This window comes from Bufo gargarizans, chromosome 1 (genome assembly GCF_014858855.1).
Source record: "Bufo gargarizans isolate SCDJY-AF-19 chromosome 1, ASM1485885v1, whole genome shotgun sequence".
NCBI classification, from domain to species: Eukaryota; Metazoa; Chordata; class Amphibia; order Anura; family Bufonidae; genus Bufo; species Bufo gargarizans.
In genome coordinates this window covers 535,033,837-535,055,761 of record NC_058080.1, presented here as the reverse complement: position 1 = coordinate 535,055,761, position 21,925 = coordinate 535,033,837, and the positions used below count along the sequence as shown (strand labels likewise).

The 21,925-nt window shown below is 44.5% G+C and overlaps 1 protein-coding gene across 2 annotated transcripts in view; it reads right to left on the bottom strand.

The window, feature by feature from the left end:
* BICDL1 (BICD family like cargo adaptor 1) overlaps positions 1-21,925 on the bottom strand; it is a 114,551-nt gene that overhangs the window by 85,573 nt on the left and 7,053 nt on the right. For both annotated transcript variants that reach the window (XR_006387398.1, XM_044275418.1), the window contains exon 2: positions 17,537-17,752. Coding sequence is in view for 1 of the 2 variants with exons in the window: in XM_044275418.1 (XP_044131353.1) it covers positions 17,537-17,752 (216 nt within the window). In the remaining variant the exon portion in view is untranslated. The remainder of the gene's footprint in view (positions 1-17,536; positions 17,753-21,925) is intronic.

Genomic DNA, 21,925 nt, shown 5'->3' with positions numbered 1-21,925 from the left:
CCGCCTACAATCTGGCTTCCGACCCCACCACTCGACCGAGACTGCCCTTACCAAAGTCACCAATGACCTACTGACAGCCAAAACCAAGAGACAATACTCTGTCCTCCTTCTCCTTGACCTGTCCTCTGCCTTCGACACTGTTGACCACTCCCTTCTGTTGCAAACTCTCTCATCTCTTGGCATCACTGACCTGGCCTTCTCCTGGATCACATCATACCTCAAAGACCGGATGTTTAGCGTCTCCCACTCCTGCACTACCTCCTCGTCTCATTTCCCCTCTGTTGGTGTCCCGCAAGGCTCTGTCCTAGGACCCCTGCTCTTCTCTAGCAACACTTTTGGTCTGGGACAGCTCATAGAGTCCCATGGCTTTCAGTATCACTCCTACGCTGACGACACACAAATCTACCTGGTCCAGACATCACCACCTTACTATCAAGAATCCCACAATATCTATCTTCTATATCATCCTTCTTTGCCTCTCGCTTTCTTAAACTTAACATGGATAAGACAGAATTCATAATCTTTCCCCCATCTTGTTCAACCCCCCCAACAGACCTATCTATCATGATCAATGGCTGCACACTCTCCCCAGTCAACAAAGCCCGCTGCCTTGGAGTGACCTTGGATTCTGCCCTTTCCTTCCGACCGCACATCCGAGCCCTTTCCACCACCTGCCGCCTCCAACTCAAAAACATCTCCCGCATCCGTGCTTTCCTTAACTTTGAATCAGCGAAAATGCTTGTACATGCCCTCATTATCTCCCGCCTAGACTACTGCAACATTCTCCTCTGTGGCCTTCCATCTAGCACTCCCGCACCCCTCCAATCTATCCTCAACTCTGCTGCCCGACTAATCCACCTCTCACCCTATTACTCCTCTGCCTCTCCCCTCTGCCAATCCCTTCACTGGCTCCCCATTGCCCAACGAATTCACTTCAAAGTACTAACAAATACATACAAGGCCGTCCATAACCTGTCCCCTCTCTACATCTCTGAGCTACTTTCCCGATACACCTGCACTCTCCGATCCTCACAAGACCTCCTTCTCTCCTCTCCTATTATTGCCTCTTCCCACAATCGACTCCAAGATTTCTCCCGTGCATCCCCCATACTCTGGAACTCGCTACCCCAACATATCAGACTCTCACCTACAGTGGAATCCTTCAAAAGAAACCTGAAAACCCACCTCTTCAGACAAGCCTACAACCCGTGACCCTGCTGCCTCTATACTGCCATGACCAACTTTACCCGCACCTACTGTGTCCTTCTCCCATACCATGTAGATTGTAAGCCCTCACGGGCAGGGCCCTCTCTCCTTCTGTACCAGTTTGTAACTCATCTTGTTTATGATTAGTGCAATTGTCTGTATTATGTTTGTGTACCCCTTATCATATGTACAGCGCTATGGAATGAATGGCGCTTTATTAATAAATAATAATAATAATAAAATAATAATCCACCAAGAAAGCTAACATTAACTTCCTCATTCATTTAATCAACTGTTAGGTCTGCAGTCCGTGCCTACCGCCCTCCTGTTGTCTCCTGTGGACGTCACACCAATCACCATGCCATCTGGCGTCCTGGTTCCCATCATCCCCTCCATGTTGCTGCCTACATGTTCCACCTAATGCTTACTTAGGGCGCACTTGCTCACCTCAAGTCTATAAAAGGGCAAGCGTGCACGCTACCAAATCCTTCCCCACCCAAAGGCTGAGAGTCCCTGGGTATTTAAAGCACTTTCTCCAGACAGAGGGTACCTGAGCTTTAGGTTCCCTGATGACCAGGAAAGGTGTTTGATAGTCTATTGCTATTGCAATTTACCTGCGTTTATACTGTGTTCCTGACGTGTTCTAGTCTGGTACCCATCCTACCTGTGTGCTCCTGCACTTCTAGTTCAGTTCTGTTCATGTTTCAGTTCTATAACCAGTCTGCCAAACCATTAGGTTCTCCAGTCTAGTTTCCAGCCTGCCTGCCTTGTGTATGCTTCACCACTACCCCTCCCTGTAACCTCATCTACAGTAACTGTGCACTGTCTAGATCTCCAAAACCAGCTTTCAAGCCTTAGTGACTGTTCAGACTGTACCATTTCCTGCTTTTCTGGTGCGTTTTCTATATCCAGAGTTTCCGCAGCTTGCACCAGAGTCTTTCTGGTGCGTTTTCTATATCCAGAGTTCCCGCAGCTTGCACTAGGAGTCCCCAACCCCAGTGGGTCAGCTGCCTATTACACCAGGACTATCCCAGGAGGTGGTGATCTGGTTGCTAACCTGCAGTGAAGTCCAGATCCCTGTATAGCAGTTAAATGGTGAATATCGGGGAAGTGCAAGAATAACACCCTTAGGCTACATGCACCGTTCCTTTTTCTGCGGTACGTAAACCGCGGATCCGCAAATAACGGAAGCCGCCCGTGTGCTGCAATTTGCGGAACAGGCGGCCCATTGTAGAAATGCCTATTCTTGTCCGCAAAACTGACAAGAATAGGACATGTTATATTTTTTTTTTGCGGGGTCACGGAACGGAGCAACGGATGCGGACAGCACACGGAGTGCTGTCCACTTCTTTTACAGCCCTATTGAAGCGAATGGGTCCGCATCCAAGCCGCTGCGGCTCGGATGCAGACCAAAACAACTGTCGTGTGCATGAGGCCTTAGAGTTAGTAGGCACAGTGAGTCTACACTCACTGATCCGTAACACCAACAAAGGAGCTGACATTAACTTCTTCATTGCCCAAGATCATCAGAGATCCTGGTACTAACACCTTAACTGCCCTAGATCACCAGGAAATTTGGCATTAACCCATTAACGCATTCAATACCTTAGACTACAAGCAAAGATGGCATTAAAGGGGTTGTCCAATCTGTGCAAACATTAATCACTGGTCAATAGGGATCGATCGATTTTAATTTTTTTTGAGCCGATACCGATAATCTGTGAACTTTAAGGCCAATAGCCGATAATTTATACCGATATTCTGTGAATTTTCATTTTTGAAAAAATCCTACACAATTCTGCTGAAAATGAATATGTTTATTGTTAACATGTATTTTTATTTTTGTAAATCTTTCTTTTTCATTTATACTTTATATTTTGGTGTTTTTTTGTTTTTTTTTACTAACTTTTAGCCCCCTTAGGGACTAGAACCCTTGTCCTATTCACCCTGATAGAGCTCTATCAGGGTGAATAGGACCTCACACTGTCCCTGCTGCTCTGTGCAGCCAGGGCTTCAATAGCGTCCTGGCTGCCATGGTAACAGATCGGAGCCCCAGCATTACACTGCTGGGGCTCCGATGGGAACTGCCACTGAGGAGGAAGGGAGAGGGGACCCTGTGCCACTGCCACCAATGATTAATACTGGGGGGCTTGGGTGGGGGGCGCACAGCGCCACCAATGTTTGTAATACTGGGGTGGGGGGGCGCACTGCGCCACCAATGATTAATACTGGGGGGCTTGGCTGGGGGGGCGCGCTTCGCCACCAATGTTTTTAATACTGGGGTTGGGGGGGAGTTAACTACTGCAGATCGCAGCTACTTGTCATAGAGGTCGGGAGCCGGCTATGTGATTCTGCAGCCAGCTCCCGCCTCCTGTATATGAATTAATGATAGAGTTATCTTCATTGGTGGCGCAGTGGCCACAGCCACTCCCCTCCTCTTGTCCTCCCTCCTCTCATTGGTGGCAGCGGCAGCAGCGGCACAGGGGGGAGGGAGACACTGCTTCCTTCTCCCCTGTGCTGCTGAGGGAACAAGGATCACGCTGACAGCAGCGCGATCCGTGTTCCCAATTCGTTATCGGAATATCGGAAAAATAGATGCTGATACCGATAACTTTAAAAATCCTGAATATCGGCCGATAATATCGTTAAAACCGATAATCGGACAATCCCTACTGACCATCTACAATAAAGTTTGAACCTCGGTACTGTATGGATCCAAAACATCTACATATACAGTTGCAAGAAAAAGTATGTGAACCCTTTGGAATGATATGGATTTCTGCACAAATTGGTCATAAAATGTGATCTAATCTTCATCTAAGTCACAACAATAGACAATCACAGTCTGCTTAAACTAATAACACACGAAGAATTAAATGTTACCATGTTTTTATTAAACACACCATGTAAACATTCACAGTGCAGGTGGAAAAAGTATGTAGACGCCTAGACTAATGACGTCTCCAAGAGCTAATTGGAGTGAGGTGTCAGCCAGGAGTCCAATCAATGAGATGAGATTGGAGGTGTTGGTTACAGCTGCCCTGCCCTGTAAAAAACAGTTCTGGGTTTGCTTTTCACAAGAAGCATTGCCTGATGTGAATGATGCCTCGCACAAAAGAGCTCTCAGAAGACCTACGATTAAGAATTGTTGACTTGCATAAAGCTGGAAAGGGTTATAAAAGTATCTCCAAAAGCCTTGCTGTTCATCAGTCCACGGTAAGATAAATTGTCTATAAATGGAGAAAGTTCAGCACTGCTGCTACTCTCCCTAGGAGTGGCCATCCTGTAAAGATGAGTTGCAAGAGCACAGCGCAAACTGCTCAATGAGGTTAAGAAGAATCCTAAAGTGTCAGCTAAAGACTTACAAAAGTCTCTGGCATATGCTAACATCCCTGTTAGCGAATCTACGATACGTAAAACACTAAACAAGAATGGATTTCATGGGAGGATACCACAGAGGAAGCCACTGCTGTCCAAAAAAAACATTGCTGCACGTTTACAGTTTGCACATCTGTTTCTGTAATGGCAGCGGGTCCCGGTGCCTGCTTCATTCATAAAGTGGGTGGAGCAGGCGCGTGACGTAGTGAGCTACGCTATGAACGCCAGCCCGGCCTCCTGACTGCCAAGAAGTTAGTAGTAAGTAGTATAGCGCTAGATTTAAGATGATTGGAATACTTTAACAATACCCACAAGTTAGATATGATTACCGTATACTACAGTGAGCGGGGCCCGGTGTAGTAGAATACAGTGACTGCACCGGGCCCCGCTGCCATTACAGAAACAGATGCCGGCCCCCAGCCCCTCCTCCCTCGCACCCTATTCACCGGACGGTCGTAGCATTCGCCCCACAAGACGCACTGCTATTTTTCCCCCACTTTTGCAAAAAATACGGTACTTCTCTACTGTAAGAATAAAAGCCAATGCATGCAGTGCGTCATGTTACCGCAAAACGAACACGTTAAGTGACCATGAAGAAGCATGCTTTTCATATGCTTCACTATATGGCACGCAACGCACAGTTAAGGAGCGGAAATACTTATACTTTCCGCTGTTACAGGGAACGCAACGCCCATGGTTAACCTAGCCTCTCACTGATGACTGATTAAGTAAATATGTTTTTTGCAGGACTAGACACTTGTATAAGTGAAGGGAATGGATAGTCAATAGCTCAAGACTGAAGCTGGAAACCATTTGAAAAACTGCTGTCATTCAGCTAAGGCTATAAAAACTTATAAAGATTGTTAGCTTAAACTTTAAACATGACTATGGGATTCTACTAGGGCTGTGATGCTAACCTCCGGCACTCCAGCTGTGTTAAAACTACAACTCCCAGCATGCTCTATTCATTTCTATGGAGTTCTGAGAACAGCCAAGCAAGTGTACATCTTGGGAGTCGTAGTTTCACCACAGCTGGAGTGCCGGAGGTTAGCCATCACAGTACTAGGGAAATCAGGTTTTACAATAAATGCCCCTTCCCGGATCCCCCCACTGCCCTATCTTCAGCAGAAGATCCGCACACAAAGGAGAAGGCAGCAGCTTCCTAGCCAGTAGTTCTGTGGTAATGACATGTATGTTGCCTTTCTTCCTTCAAGGAATGTATAAAATACATTTGCAGAGGAGTCGGAGTCGGAAGTACCAAAAACTGAGGAGTTGGAGTCGGACCATTTATCTACCGACTCCACAGCCCTGGCCTTAGGCCCACCAGTACAACTGATCCTGGGAACCCACAGTAATGCTACATGCAAATATTATCTTCTCACACAGTGGTAGACAGCAGCAAGTCTATACAAGATGATTGATTATGAGGCCCCCTGCAGTGACTTCGAGAACATGGGATCCTGGGGAAAGATTATACTGGCCAGCCTGCCTCTGTGCCTCGATGTCATCTCAGCCACTTGATGCATCCATCTATAATAATAACCTCAGTAGTCTGTTAATCTACCCAGTTTTTATTTAAATATAGCTTGGGTGAGATGCTGTACCCTACCCATCTATATGTAGTGCAGTCAGTCTACTGTGCCATGTGCCACTTGTGCAGCGAGTAGGGGACTATGGGCCCACCTTGCTCAGGGGCCCTTTGGTGGATTCAGCTGTTCCCCTGTGGGCCAGTCCGAGCCTGCCTTCTAGGTTCTGTAAACAAAACCGGACCACTCACTTTTCTTGTAGTCCATCCAAGGGAATCCGGTATTTCAAATAATCATTCCAATTCCTTTGTAAATAAGATATTTGACTGCTGAAGCATAAACCTCACAGGATCCACCATGTAATGTTTTGTGGGTTATGCCCCTTTTTGCATGAGTGGAAGAAGGTGGCATGCTCCCCAAAAGTTGCATGGTGGATCCTGTGACGTTTATGCTTCAGCAGTCAGAGTTCTTATGTACAAACGAACTGGACTGATTATTTGAAATAAAGGCCTGCCATAGAGAAGCCAGGTACAGCTGCTATCTCTGGCACCTCCTATGGTATCTTTTTATGGTGGAACAACTGATAACTACTGGGATAACTACTTTAAAGGGTTTCTGTCACCTGAAAAATGGGTATTAAGCTGGCTGACATTACGGTTGTGCTAATGTCAGCTGAACATAACTATATTAGTCCCATCTCACTGCCTGAAGCCTTTATTGAGAAAAACAAACTTTTATAATATGCTAACTAGCCGTGTCTGCAGTGTAAATCTCGCGCCTTCAGTATTCAGCGCAGGCGCAGTGAGGAAGCCTTCCCTCACTGCGCCTGCGCTGAATACTGAACGGTGCATGATTTACACTGCATACATGGCCGGTGGGAGGAGAGCAGCGCTGCCCTGACCCTGTCAAACAAAAGAAGAAGGACGTGAATAGAGGTGGGCAAACAGAGCCTCTGGGAGCATAATATTCTAATTGGCATATTATAAAAATTTGTTTTTCTCAATAAAGGCTTCAGGCAGTGAGATGGCACTAATATAGTTATGTTCAGCTGACATTAGCACAACGGTAATGTCAGCCAGCTTAATACCCATTTTTCAGGTGACAGAAACCCTTTAAGCGGTTACATCACCAATAATTTTATCATTACAACTTAAACCCCACAGACCATCAGGTAGGAACAATATTACCTTCTCAGGGAACCCGGACATTCTGTGGCTGCCCTGATTTATCTGGACTTTGTATCTGTACCTTTAGAGGGAATAATAATGTCCTTTTCCCTTACTGTCGTAGGAATCATGCAGTGACCTCGATTATTGGTTGATTTTGATATATATGTCGGTGTAGTCATCTAAAAAAAGTAAATGACCTATTTTACAAATAACATTTTAGCAAATAGTACAATCATGCTGAATCCACAAGGTACAGTGGAAAAAAAACTATGTAATGCGGCTATCCCATCTTAGACAATGGGGGCATATCGCTAGGATATGCCCCCATCGTCTGATAGGTGCAGGTCCCACCTCTGGGACCCGCACCTACAAGGTGAACGGAGTGGAGAAAGTTGAGGAGGGTGCACTGCGCATGCGCGGCCACTGCTCGCATTTATTTCTATGGAGCCGCCGAAAATAGCCGAGCGCTGGCTCGGCTATTTCCGTCGGCCCCATAGAAATGAATGCGAGCAGTGGCCGCGCATGAGCAGTGCGCTCCCATTCACTTCAATAGGAGAGGCAGGGAGCTGCGCCTGGTGGTGGACGGATCCCGGAAACCCGGGGTCCTCCAGCCGCAACTCTCCCCGGCTCCGTTCTCCTTGTAGGTGCGGGTTCCAGAGGTGGGACCCGCACCTATCAGACAATGGGGGCATATCCTAGCGATATGCCCCCATTGTCTAAGATGGGATAACCCCTTTAACCGTTGCTTTTCTTTTTAGGCCACACCTTGCGGCTTCAACAATTTCCGCTACCACTGGAATTTTAATTGAACAATTTTTTTTTTTAGGTAAGAGTAAGACACTCTGACACCTAGGGGCAGATTAACTATGACTGGTGTTTTACATGAATAGTCAATTGCTAAAATATAGCAAATTTATAAAACGGCCCTGGCTTCTTAATAAATTTGTTGCATCTTGGGCATCATGAGCTGCAAACTGAAATCTACACTAGCTGTGGGCTGATGTAGAGCTCAGATATAAATTACACCAATTTTCTGGCGTACCTTTTCATAAATATGTCGACCTGACCTCTCACCCAGCCATACAAGCACCCTGCTCTGATGAGGAGCAAAAACCCAGAAACAGCCGTCTTCAGATAGTCCTCTCACCCTTACTGAAGCGATTCTGATTTTGGTCCATAGCCAGGGATACCATCTTCCACGTTGGCCACCAGACCTCAGTGGAGTAGTAGATAAACAGTGTGCCTAAACCTTCATCCACGAAATAGGTGTCAAATGTTCAGGTGTCTTTTGCCTTTTAGAAACCATACTCTCATACACTGAGTATGTGAGTATGGTTTACTCTTTGGCTGTACTAAGCACTGTACAGGCAGGAGCATCACTGCTCCTGCCTGTACCAATGCCGCTCTACTAAAGATTGGCTAGCATAACTGGATCTGGAAGTGTTTTCAGCCCAAACAACTAACATATATTTTAGTCTGTGACTAGAACCTCTGGAAATGTTTGAGCCATCACCTCCGCCAGCTCCCTTGTAAAAGCCATGGCATTTGAGGCTTTGGCAGAGCGGGCGCAGGCAGAACAGCTCTGTGATATGAAAGCTCCTGCCCATCGCTCGTTGCACTTTGCTTATAGCTTGTACTGTTGTAACTGTGTTGTGTTGCCCTGCCTTCTATTAGTTTGGACCTGCCTACAGCATGGGGCCCATTTCTGGTGGATCTGGCACATCTATGACATACGTGCACAGCCTGTTGACTTCAGTGGAAAGCTTAATTCCCCTGTGATGGCACTGCGTGGCAACAAAACAGATTACCTGAGATCACTGGGGGTTAGAGCAGCAGAATACCATATCATTAGCTTATTGTTGTGGGTTCTTCTAACAAAGAGCGATTGTCCAAAGCAGATAAAATCACCACTAAACTATAGTTCCCCGCACCCCCTGGCGTGTAAGCAAAACCAACCCTGCACATTGTACGCCCTGCTTATCGCAGAACATGAACAGGCTATACATGTCTTGCTCCACTTATTAGAAAATAAAAGATGTATGACAATGGGAGCATTCTTTCACGGGATGCCAAGAACATGAAAAGAGATGGGGGGAAGAACGGGAGGCAAGGGAACAACATGCTGACATAATCAAGCTTGTATGCTGAGAAGGAGACTATGACCACAACCTGATTAGATAACAAGTGACATCTTTCCCGGTCATAAATGAATAGATACTGACATGCAGAGAGGTCTGCAGTAAAACTATTGAACTGTGGAGAAAATGACTTCATTAGAACTTATTACACTTTTGGTTGCAGGTACGCTCAGGGGCGGACCGGGAACTTAAAATGGCCCTGCAAAAAATACTAAAAGCCGCCCTGTTTTGTAGTTGGGTCCAAATTGATGGAAGGCAAGGTCAGCAATACCATATTGTGGTACATTATACCACCCCAACAGAGCCAAATACCACAGTCCTTCACAAAATACATCCCCAAAACTTCCACTGGCCGGACGTGAAGAGGGAAATTCCCCCGTAAGGTCTATTGCCAATCCGCCCCTGGGTGCACTAAACTCTGAGCAGGGGGGAAGCCAACAGAAGACGCAATGTCTCCCTGTCAGAGGTTCTTTAAAATAGTTTGTGGGATCCACTCACAGAGTAATATAGCTTAGTCTACGTTTACATCTCTGATATGTACTCTGGTAGTCTGTTTTGGCAGCAGAATAGACCAGTGCATACCGTATCCGGCAAAGCCAGACATCGCCAGGCACCGCTGGGTCCCCATTCACTATAATGGGGTCCAGCAGGTCTCCAGGATAAATGCCGTCTTTCTGCAGGACAAATACTGCTGCATCCAGTGGTATTTGTCGGGCAAAAAGACAGCATTTATGCTGGAAACCTGCCAGATTCCCATTAGATCTCATTATAGTTAATGGAAATCCTGCGATGCCGGCGGTGTCCAGCTATGCCGGATACATTGTATGGAGTACACATTAGTGATGTGAACCTAGGCTTACAAATGTATAAACAGGTTAAATCACAAAAGCTATAATATCCCTTTAGGGCTCATGCACATGAACGTGTGTCGGACAGGCCCGTGCTGCAGTCCGCAAATTTCATTCCACAATGCACGAGCACCAACAGTAGAACCACCGTATGTGGACGCAGGACCCATTTACTTAAATGGGGTCCGTGATCTGCATCTGACGGTCTGCACTGCAAAAAAGTAGTGCATGCACTCCTATTTTGCGGTGTGGAGGCATGGACAGAAAACCCAAGGAAGCACTGGGTAGTGCTTCCGTGGGGTTCCATGCCTCCGTTCCACACGTACGGCCGGTGCCTGTGTACTGCGGACCCGACAACATTTGTGTGCATTAGCCCCTTACACTAATATAGCAGAACCTCCCTGTAACTTAACTACAGTATATGTAACGTGACACTGTACTTGGCTATCTCTGATAGACCTATAGAGAATGAATGGAGAAGCACGGCGTATGCTTCACCTGCCGCTCCTTACATTTCAGGGGGGCCGGTGGGGTATGGGGCCCAGATTCTCATGATCAGTGGGGGTCCCAGGGGTTGGATCCCACACAGATCTAATAGTTTTGTATATAAGAGCTAGTGTTTCCCATCATACCTACTTTACCTAAAGGGTTACAAATGCAGAGTTTAGACATTAGATACTTCAGATACGCAGTGATGCAGTTCTGTTCATAACAGTCATCTAATCAGCATGTAGGATTAAAGAAGAAAAGGATAATCAAGATACTTTGTTACCTTCAACACAGAGGAGGAAAAAGTCTGACTAGCTTATTGGCTAAATTCACTACTGCTGACAAAATGCACACATACATACACATCTATGGCATGTCTAAGTTTGGGGTCAATAGTGAGAACTGAGAGCTCCCTGGCAGAGAAGTGGCAGCGTCAGCATCTGTTAATGAGGATTATCTACTCATGCATTGTCACTTGTTCAGCAGGGATAGAAACGGGGGCGCCCATTCATGGGATCACAGCCATCTCTCCATTCACTTCTATGGGACTGCTGGAATTATCAGAATTCCCATAGAAGTGAATGGAAGTTGACTGAGCTTGAGTTTTAGAGATAGGCGCACGTCCCGCCTCTGGGACCCGCACCTGTCGGACCACTGGTGGCATATCTTAGTGATCTGCCACCAATGTCCCAAATAGACAACCCCTTTAAAGGGGTTTTCTCATCTCAGACAATGGGGGCATATAGCTAGGATATGCCCCTATTGTCTTTCGGGTGCGGGTCCCAGCGCTGGGACCCGCACCAATATTGAGAACAGAGCCCTGAAAGTGAAGGAGGGCGCACTGCGCATGCGCAGCCGCCCTCCATTCATTTCTATGGGGCTGCCGAAAATAGCCGAGCGTTGGCTCGGCTATTGCTGTCTGCTCCATAGAAATGAATGGGAGCACAGGCCATGCATGCGCGGCACGCGCCGATTCACTTCTATGGGAGAGGCGGGGAATAGTGCTTAGTGGTGGACGGACCCCTGGAAATCCTAGCGATATGCTCCCATTGTCTAAGATGGGAATACCCCTTTAAATCCAAGTATATTCCAAAACAAGGAGAGACGTCCAACTTCCCATAAAAAAGTGATAGCCTTTATTCTTTAAAGCGATAAAATATCCAATTACACAGTACAGACACACAGCATTAGCGTCTACGCGTTTCGGATCTTAAAATGTGACCCTTACTCATGACAAACCCCTTGAAATCCAAGTATATTCTACCACGGAATATATCTTATTATATTGCTTTTATTATAAAAACATGAAAAGCGGACTATAGCAGCGTGGGTTATGGCCACGTGCTTGACTGAGGATTCTGACTATAATCCATAATCAAAAACCAAAGTGCCCTGCTCAGAAGATCCTATTAGGCTGCAGCCTTAGGAGCTTTCTATCTATATATAGCCAGTCGCCAGACAGAGAATGAAGGAGGCCTATTACCCTTGTGTGCGGAAACATACTCTCATTTCCTATATTTGCAGATGCAATCAGAACCCAGAGCAACAATCCTCTCCTACAATAAATGGTGACCTGCAGCTAATGTCATAAATGTACCTAGGACTCATCCATGGGCAGGCGGCTGACTTCACAGACAGCAAGTACATGTAGCATATTGCATAAAATGTCACATATATGCATATACAGAACACGTATTAGAAGTAATAACACCTTTTTATACAATTGTGCAGCTTACATTCAAATAACATTTAGCTTTGCAGTTTTTACATTCATTTTGACTGAGTTTATACGGATGAATAAAACAGTATAATCTGTTGCTTTGAAGGAGTTAACTCTTCGGCTAGTTGCTGGAGCAGACAGAGGTTTAGCTCCATTGTGCTAAAAAATGTCACCTGACAACCTAGCTGTAACGGAGTAGAGCTATCTGAACTCCCACAATGCACTGCTCTCTTCTCTGGTAACAGGAATTCCACAGAATCCTGAACGCACTTTTCTGTCTGAGCTGTGAAGAGAGAGAACTTGTCGATTCGTTCATCAAAACAAGTTCTTGAGCAGCAAGAGGCTATCCTGTCACCATGAAAAGGCATTATAAGCTGCAGGCAGCATGTTATAGAGCAGGAGGAGCTGAGCAGATTGATATATAAAGTTGAATGGAAAAAGATTCCGTATAACTTGTATTTTATACATTTAAATTCCTGCTCTTTCTGGGTTTTGAAGTCAAGGAGGCGGTCCTATCAGTGATTGACAGCTATCATTGTATACACAGTCATAGAGGGAGGGCCGTCAGTCACTGATAGAACCGTCTCCTTGACTTTAAAGCCCAGAATGAGCAGGAATTTAACCCCTTAAAAGGGTTGTCTCATCTCAAACAATGGGGACAGGATATGTCCCCATTGTCTTATATGTGCGGGAACGGAGCCCCACAAAGTGGTGGCTGGAGGACTCTAGCCTAGCCACCACCAAGTGCTCACCCGATAGAAGCAAATGGGAGCGCACCGCACATGAGCGGCCACCACTCCCATTCACTTATATGGGCCCGACGGAAATAGCCGAGCCAGCACAGTGCGCCCTCCATCACTTCTGGGGCTCTGTTCTCGATATAGATGCGGGTTCCAGTGGTGGGACCTGCACCTATCAGACAATGGGGGCATATCCTAACAATATGCCCTTATTATCTGAGATGAGACAACTCCTTTAAAGAGGACCTTTCATGTGATTTAATTAAGGGAGATATATACCTGTACTTGCAGGGTACCCCCCCCCCCCCCCCGCTGCGGTCTCCTTCTCCCTGGCTGTAGCGCTGTCCAATCACAGCGGAGAGCGTTACAGCCAGGGAGAAAAAAAACTCAGCCAGAGAGAAGGAGACGCCCATTGAGAAACCCTGGCATCTACTCCTCTCTGTTCCGATGCTCAGTATTAGCATACTGAGCGAGAGAAATCCAGCGGGGCGTAGGAGGCATAATTTAAAAAAATCAAGCAGGGTGGCAGCTTCAGCAGGGGGTACCCCGCAAGTACAGGTATATATCTCCCTTAATAAAATCGCATGAAAGGTCCTCTTCAATGACCGGAAAATTAAAAAAAAAATCATTTTTGTTTTTTACTTCCAGCCTTCACAAAGTTATAACTTTTTTATTTTTCTATTCACATAGCTGTATGAGGGCTTGATTTTTGCAGGACAAGTTGTACTTTCTAATGGCACCATTTACGGTTGCATGTAGTGAGATGCGGGAATTTTTTTTCAAATGAAGTGGGGTTTTGTTTTTGAACCATTTCCTATGCGGTAAAATTGACCGCTACTTTCATTCTCTGGGTCAGTATGATTACAACGATACCACATATGTATAGTTTTTCTTGTGTTTTAATACAAAAAAAAAAAAAAAAACTTGTACAGTACAGTCTATGGTAGATGTTAACAAGTTACTAGCTGACTTGGAAAAACTTACTGTTTGGGCCTCCACTTGGCAAATGAGGTTCAATATAGGTAAATGTAAAGTTATGCACTTGGGGGCAAATAATCTGCATGCAACATATGTCCTAGGACCTAGGTGGAGTAAAACTGGGAGAGTCACTGGCTGAGAAGGATTTGGGTGTATTAGTAGATCATAGACTAAATAACAGCATGCAATGCCAGTCAGAATGTTATCTTGTATTAAAAGAGCTATGGACTCACAGGACAGGGATGTAATATTGCCACTATACAGAGCATTGGTACGGCCTCATCTGGAATACGCGTTCAGTTCTGGGCATCAGTCCATAAAAAGGATGCCCTGGAGTTAGAAAAAGTGTAAAGGAAAGCAACTAAACTCATAAAAGGCCTGGAAGATCTTAGTTAAGTGCAAAGATTAAATGAACTGAATTTGTTAGGCTTGAAAAAAGACATGATTAACCTGTGCAAATATATAAACGAACCATACAAAAAATATCGAGGGAGGCTATTCTGTGTTAAACCCACTCAAAATAGAAGGGGTCACTCCCTACGCCTGAAGAAAAAAAGATTCAGTCATAAGAGGCGACAAACATTCTTTACAGTAAGGTCTGTGAATCTCTGGAATAGCCTGCCGCAGGAGCTGGTCACAGCAAATACAGTAGATGGCTTTAAAAAAGGTTTAGATGACTTTTTAATTCAAAATAACATTGAGGCTTATGACAATATATAGAAATCTTGTTCTACACACACTTTCCCTTTTTAAAAGAAAGATTGACATTAATCCAGGGATTTGTTCTGTGGATCAATATAGCAGAATTACAGGTTGGACTTGATGGACCTTTGTCTTTTTCCAACCTTAACAACTATGTAACTATGGAAAAAACAAATTTTTTTCTTTGCATCACCATATTATTACCCCCATAACTTTTTTATTTTTATCTGTACAGAGCTGTGTGAAGGCTCTTCTTTTGCCCTCTGTTCTTTTAATTGATACTATTTTGGGTGTGTGTATGACTTTTTGATCACTTTTTATTCAATTTTTTTTAATCGACCAAATAACGGCGAATCGTCCATTTAGACGTTTTCCATATAAGATACATATTTTAATAGTACAGCGTTTTTGCAGGCGGCGATACCCATGATGTTTTTTTTTTTTATTATTGTTTATGTACATTTATTTTAATTTTGGGGAAAAGGGGGTGATTTGAATTCTTATACATTTTTTTTAATATTTTTAAAAACATTTACACTTTTTTATAGTTTTCTTTAGGGAACTATAGCAAGCAATCATTAGATTGCTTTTATCATAGACTCGAGTGCATTAGCATTTGAGTTTATGAGAATTAGGCCTCGTGCACACGAGGTTTGGGTCCGCATGTTCCAATCTGCAAAATGCAGATCACAAAATGGACATGGTCGTGTACATGAGGCCTTACACAATGTTCCTATGGAGCCCTTTCACAGGCGGGACAGGGGCTGCCATACACACACTCCAGATCCCCCGATCTCTGCCAGGGGGAGCCAGAACATACCTGGAAGCGTACGCTTCCGGGTTTTTGCGCCTCCTAATAGATCTCTATTAGGGTGAACAGGACAAGGGTTCTAGCCCCTAAGCGGGCTAATAGTAAATAAAAATTAAAAAAATAAAAATACAAAAAGTTTAAATCGCCCCCTTTCCCAATTTTACATATAAAATTTACAAACAATAAAAAAAGTATACCAATATAATATTATATAACAATACTAAAATATATTACATATCGCCACGCCCAAAAAAGTTTGAACTATTAAAATATTAAAAAATATTTCCTCGGTGAACGCGGTAACAGAAAAAACATAATCTAAACCGGGCGATTCGCCATTTTTAGTCACCTTGTCCCCTCAAAAATAGGATAGGACTATTCCATTATGGGCCGGACGTTCCATAAAATGCAGAATGCACGTGCCTTTTTGGTGTGATATCGAATGGTATAGAGTATCACAATACTTTTTATAGTATCAAAATTGAATCAAAATTTCGGTATCGTGACAACCCTAAACTATATATCAATCTGCTCAGCTTATCCTTCTCCACATGGTACCTGCAGATTGCAATGCATTTTGTGGTGACAGGTCCTCTTTAAGAGGCTCTCTCCCTGTGGTTTGATTGACAGCGATAGTCCCTTGCTGCTCAAGAACTCTTTCTGATTTTTCTGATGAACAATTTGATTCGTACAAATTGATTCACTCATCTCTTCTTCTCACTAACACAAACCTTTTTCATTTAAAGTATCAGTATGATGCCCTTATGGCTCTTTATTAGTGAGTGTAAGGGGGTGTTCTCACTTGTCTTAGTACTTTTCCATCAGATTTCCTTTGTTTTTTGAAGATGAGAATAGTGTACATTATACATATTAGACTGTAGCTTTACTGAATTACGGCTAAGATCACGTGTAGTATCTGTTCCTATCAGTGGCTTGCCATTGTGTGAGATGGATCTGCATGTGGTGGTAGGTCGTAAGTGCATGGTATACACAAAAAGCATACAGGTGGTCACTGGATCAAAGCTAGAAGCCAAACCGAAAATCACTGAGGATGGGATCCCACTAACTAAAGGCACATTTGCATGTAATTCAGTCTCTATTGAGCATACAACTCTACTTGCCCAGCCTTTTGGAGATTTTACAATTTTGGTCTGATATCTATTACGACAAGCCACTCATCCACATGACTTTTCAGGTGCGGTAACCTAATGGGTGTCTCTCCTAGAGGTATGGGGAAACATCAGGTTCCTCATCCCCTACAACCCTGACTCCTTTGTCCTGTTGGAGTCAAGCCTTTCAATATGGGGCTCCTGGTGGATGCTGAATTGGCAGCCAGGCAGAAGCCAAGAGCAAGACCAGTTCCTCCTAAGCTTCAGGAAGGGAGGCTATCAAACCCTGAATTTTGCAGAGCCTTTGGTTTCTGAGGGTTGGGCAAAAGTTTTGCAAGGACCCTTATCATTTTGGAGAGGGCTTGTAATGGACCACGTGGGTGAAAACACAATCTCAGGCTTAACAGGAAAAATAGTGTAGTATGTTGCAATATTTTGTCCAATTAAAAGATCGAAAACTGATGGAAAAATGGAAAGATTATTCAAACTGATCCTAATGGCAATGTCATCTCCTGTAAAAATATAAAACATGATGCCAATGTGAACAGACCATTATGTACACTAAAAATCCCCCAAAAATGGAACAGTGGAGTCCCATGGTATCTCATGTGATCCCTTTCAGCCAGTCAGCACCTGGGAAAGAGGGAACCTTCCAATGGGTCCCCTTTACATTTACAATAACAACTCCTGCCAGGAGTCATAGGAATGAAGGTGACACTTACCCTATTAAGTTGCTCTAAAAGTCTTTGGTTCTGTTCGGACAGTTCTTGGACAGCTGAGGATTTCGCACGATCGGCCTCTCTCAGGTGAACCTGCTGCTTCTCCAGCTCTTCCTGCAGTTGCTTCACATCACTCTCCAGCTCAGACACTCGACCTTCCCATTCTCCTTCACGATTATCAAACCTTCTTTTCAATTCATGCTTTTCCTGCTCCAGATGCTGTGGATAGAAATGCATTACCGTCAGCTTCACATCATTTAGTCATGTGCAACATTTTAAAGGGCTTTATCAACATTAAAAAAAGATCTCGTTGAAGGGGTATTCTGGTGCAATCATTTTAAATAAAAATGGGGATGGAGAGAGCAAAAATAACCAATGGTGAGTAGTCACATTACCGATCCCCAGCTGCTGCTGTTTGGCCACTGCTCCCATCCCTTCTCCTCTCCTTCCTCTTCTCCAGCTGGACACACTGGAAACGGCAGCCAATCTGGGCAGTGATTGATTGGGAGGACAGGCCATGCTGTTGCAGGTGTGGAGCCAGAGATGAGTAAATGGAGAGGAGCAGGGACCGGAGGAAAGACCAAACAGCTGTGGCGGGGGACTGGTAAGGCGACTACTTTCCTGTTATTTTTGCCCTCTCCGAAACCATTTTTGTTTATAATTATCACACTGGAATACCCTTTTTCCATGGGGGTGTGTTAGCCAGACTGGAGGTCTGAAGTTCTCACCTTGGCAGGCTTGTTTCATCCATGTATTAAGCCTGGGCTACACTGCAATATTTTTTAACTCTACTCGTTGATTTTCACTATTGAATGACAGCTCTTCATACAACTTTATTACATGTTTACACTGCCTAACCCTGTCAATCAAAATGGAGACAGCATGGCATTTGCAGAGAAAACAGAGCCTCTAGGAGTAATGGCAACGCCCCTGTTGCTCATTTGCAAATATTAAAACTTTATTTTTCCTAGCAATGTGGCTACATGTAAACATGGGACAAGCACAGCACTTGGCATTGCGTTCAGCCCGATTAATTTCTATGGGGTTGATCTACGCTTAGTGTGACGATGAACGTGATGTTACTCAGCCTAGGGAAAGCTGAGGGAAGGCTGTGGTGCTACTGCGAGAGATGGTGCCTGGGACCCCCACCGATCAGGTACTGATGACCTACCCAGAGAACAGGTCATAAGTATTTAAGTCTCGGAAAACCCCTTTAAGCAGTAGTGTCCACTGCAGTGAAAATGTGCACAGTGCTCTGACAAATGGAGGGCAGACCCTCAACAATCAACTGATTGTCATGGCTGCTCTTGTATTAACCATACGTAGTGTGATAATTCATACTAGATATTGTATCCACGTATAGTGATTTCAGTTCAGTTTTTTCACGGATTGTGCAGCGACTAAATCTAGGAAGAGAAATAGTAGCGGAAGGCTCAGGCACATTCCTTCAGCCGATTATTTCCAGACCAGTTGGTTCTGGATGGAGTACAAATGTGTTAACTACTGTAGCTCTGAACTTGACTGAATCTACAAAGGCGACCGATTTAATGTTTAGCATTTCAAACTGACGACCACCAACCTACCTGGCATGACTGGCAACCCTAACCGGACTTAGGGAGGGCATACAAAATCTATATGGTTCACAAGTATTCTCACATGTGTAAAAGGCGGCACGGAGGTGGGCCTCACTTCAGTCTGCAATGTGAAATCACTCCATTTTCTCTTTTATTAATCACTTACGCTCATTAGAAATGAAAAGCTCTGCTCCAGTGAGTGGGGGAAGGGAAATAAAGCCTGAACAGCAATTTTCTACTTCTAGTTGAACTGCTTCATATAGGCTGGTGGCATACATGGATTATTTTCTGCCATTTTCAAAGCCTATAGGGGCAGATTTATCAAAACTGGTGAAAAGTAGAACGGGGTTGCCCATAACAGCAAATCAGATTCCACTTTTCATTTTCCAAAACCGCACTGTAAAATAAAAGGTTGAATCTGATTGGTTGCTACCAGTTTTGATAGATGTCCTTTGTCTTTTTTTTCCCACTCTTGAGATGAGTTTTTCATGTCAATGGGTGTCATTTACTAAGGCCTCATGCACGCGGCTGTTCCGTGCTTTGGGGACCGCAATTTGCGGTCCCCAATCCACGGGCAACATGCTTGTGGATTCCGCAGACAGATCCAGAACTATTCAACTTGAATGGGTCAGCACCGCAAAAAAGTAGTGCACTCTGTGGTGCTTCCGTGGGGTTCCATGCCTCTGTTCCGCACCGGACCATCCAGATTGTGGACCGATTCAAGTCAATGGCCGTGTGCATGAGGCCTTAGACCGGCTTTTTACGCCAATCTAAAGATTCCCCCCTACTCTGCTCTAAGATTCGGCCAATTTATGATGAGGTTTGCGATTCGTCATAAAGTAGGCAAATCTACAGCAGTCCGTGCACCCGGTGTAAAAACAACTCCAGCCCTTGGTGAAGCAATTTTTCTATTTCCAGGCGTAAATGTTGGTAAATTTTTTTAAAACAAAAGAATCAATCTGATTGATTGCTACAGGCAACTAAGCCAGTCTTTCCTTGCACAGGTTTTCAAAAATACTCCTACTTGATGTGTATTCATAGATCAGCAGTTTTTAACGGACCGTGGTGACACCACCAATGCACTATTTTCATCCGTAATTACAGATCTCTCATGCACATTATAGTCTATGGAATACAGATGACACATGGGGGGGGGCTGGCAAAAAACAGACACACGGACCAAACACAGATTCTTCATAGACATTTTCACGCGTGAACCACTGACCATCTTGTCACAGATGTCTGAAGAAATATGTAAAAAAGCCGATCCGTAAAAAAGCAGATCCTCAGCAGTCACCAAGACAGTAGAAAATGGAAGGCGACAGCAGTATCTCCGGTATCTTCTTTATTGATGAGATTTCAATGAACGTGTACACGAAGAAAAACAAATGCAACGTTTCGGCTACATAGTAGCCTTTATCAAGCATAGTGGCAAATAAATATACCATCTCTAATACAGTGCATATGGCCCCTCCCTCACCTGTAGAATAGCCAATCAGTCAGGCAACACAACACCCACTTATTTAAACTGACCAGTCTAAAGAAGGCCATAATCAAGTACAAATTTAAATATCCTTATGTGTAATTGAAATACATGTGTTACCGTGTGGGGGGGCGGTATTCACGGCGGCACATCCATCGATCACCTGGATTCCACAGTCGCGTCTCCCTATTTCAACTGCGCATGCCCGCAATATACGCGGTGATTGCCCAGCTCCCAAATGACGCAAAGTATCGCGTCATCAGCCAAGACCACATGATGGTCACATGATACCCTAACTCCTCCTCATTAGCTGTCATAGCTACCGGCGCTCTCCTAAAAATAAATAATACTAATGTCTTATATCGCATGTGCACTTTTATCAAACCATGTGTAGTGTGCGGAGAACTTCCCCCAAAAAAAGATGTATCCCGCACCGCATCATGTTACCTCACCATATACAATATATAGTCACATTATTAGGGAGTATTGCACTGGCATATCCTTAAGTTAAAATAGACTACCCCCATAATAGGGAGTCCAATGTTTATATAAACTAGATCTCCTACCCCGTGGTCAATAAATACTGGAATCCAGGTGCCTCGATCACTCCACCATGTTCCGCCCGCCTAATACTGCTGCCGACTGCACGATAATTAAGCAAACTATGGCATAGCGATTGCTCGTTCCCATACTGTGGAGGAGATTACTACATGTAATAGCAGCGGTCTCCCCCACTCACGAGCATGGCAATTACCATTACCAAGGAACGCTCCCTTTCTGACAATAGTCTGCCTGATCTTTTAATGTCATACAGCCCTTAGAAGAGTATTTGGTTGAGGTTTCTCTGCTTCTATAAAATCCTCAATCAAATCTGCTTCCAAGAAGTAACATGTCACTTCTCAAACGTTTTTAACATCAGCTACTGATAAATCCTCGGCCATTTTACACTGTGTGCACAAGGTGGATTTTTTATAACATTAAGGCCTCATGCACACTACAGTTGTTTTTCTCGGCCTCCGTTCCGTTTTTTTTTTGCGGATAGGATGGGGACCCATTCATTTCAATGGGTCAGCAAAAAAATGCTGATAGTTCATCCGTTTGTGTTCCGCGTCCGTTGTCCGCGTTTCCCTTCAGCAAAAAAAATTGTGCATGTGCTTCTTTTTTCAAATTTGCGGACAAGGATAGGCATTTATTACAGCGGATCTGTGGAAAAAAACGGATCCTCCCAAAAAAAAACGGATGCCACAATTTGCGGACGCAAAAAACAACTGTCGTGTGCATGAGGCCTATAGTCAATGGGGAAACTGCTGGTGAGTTTTGGTTGTGGATTTAGCA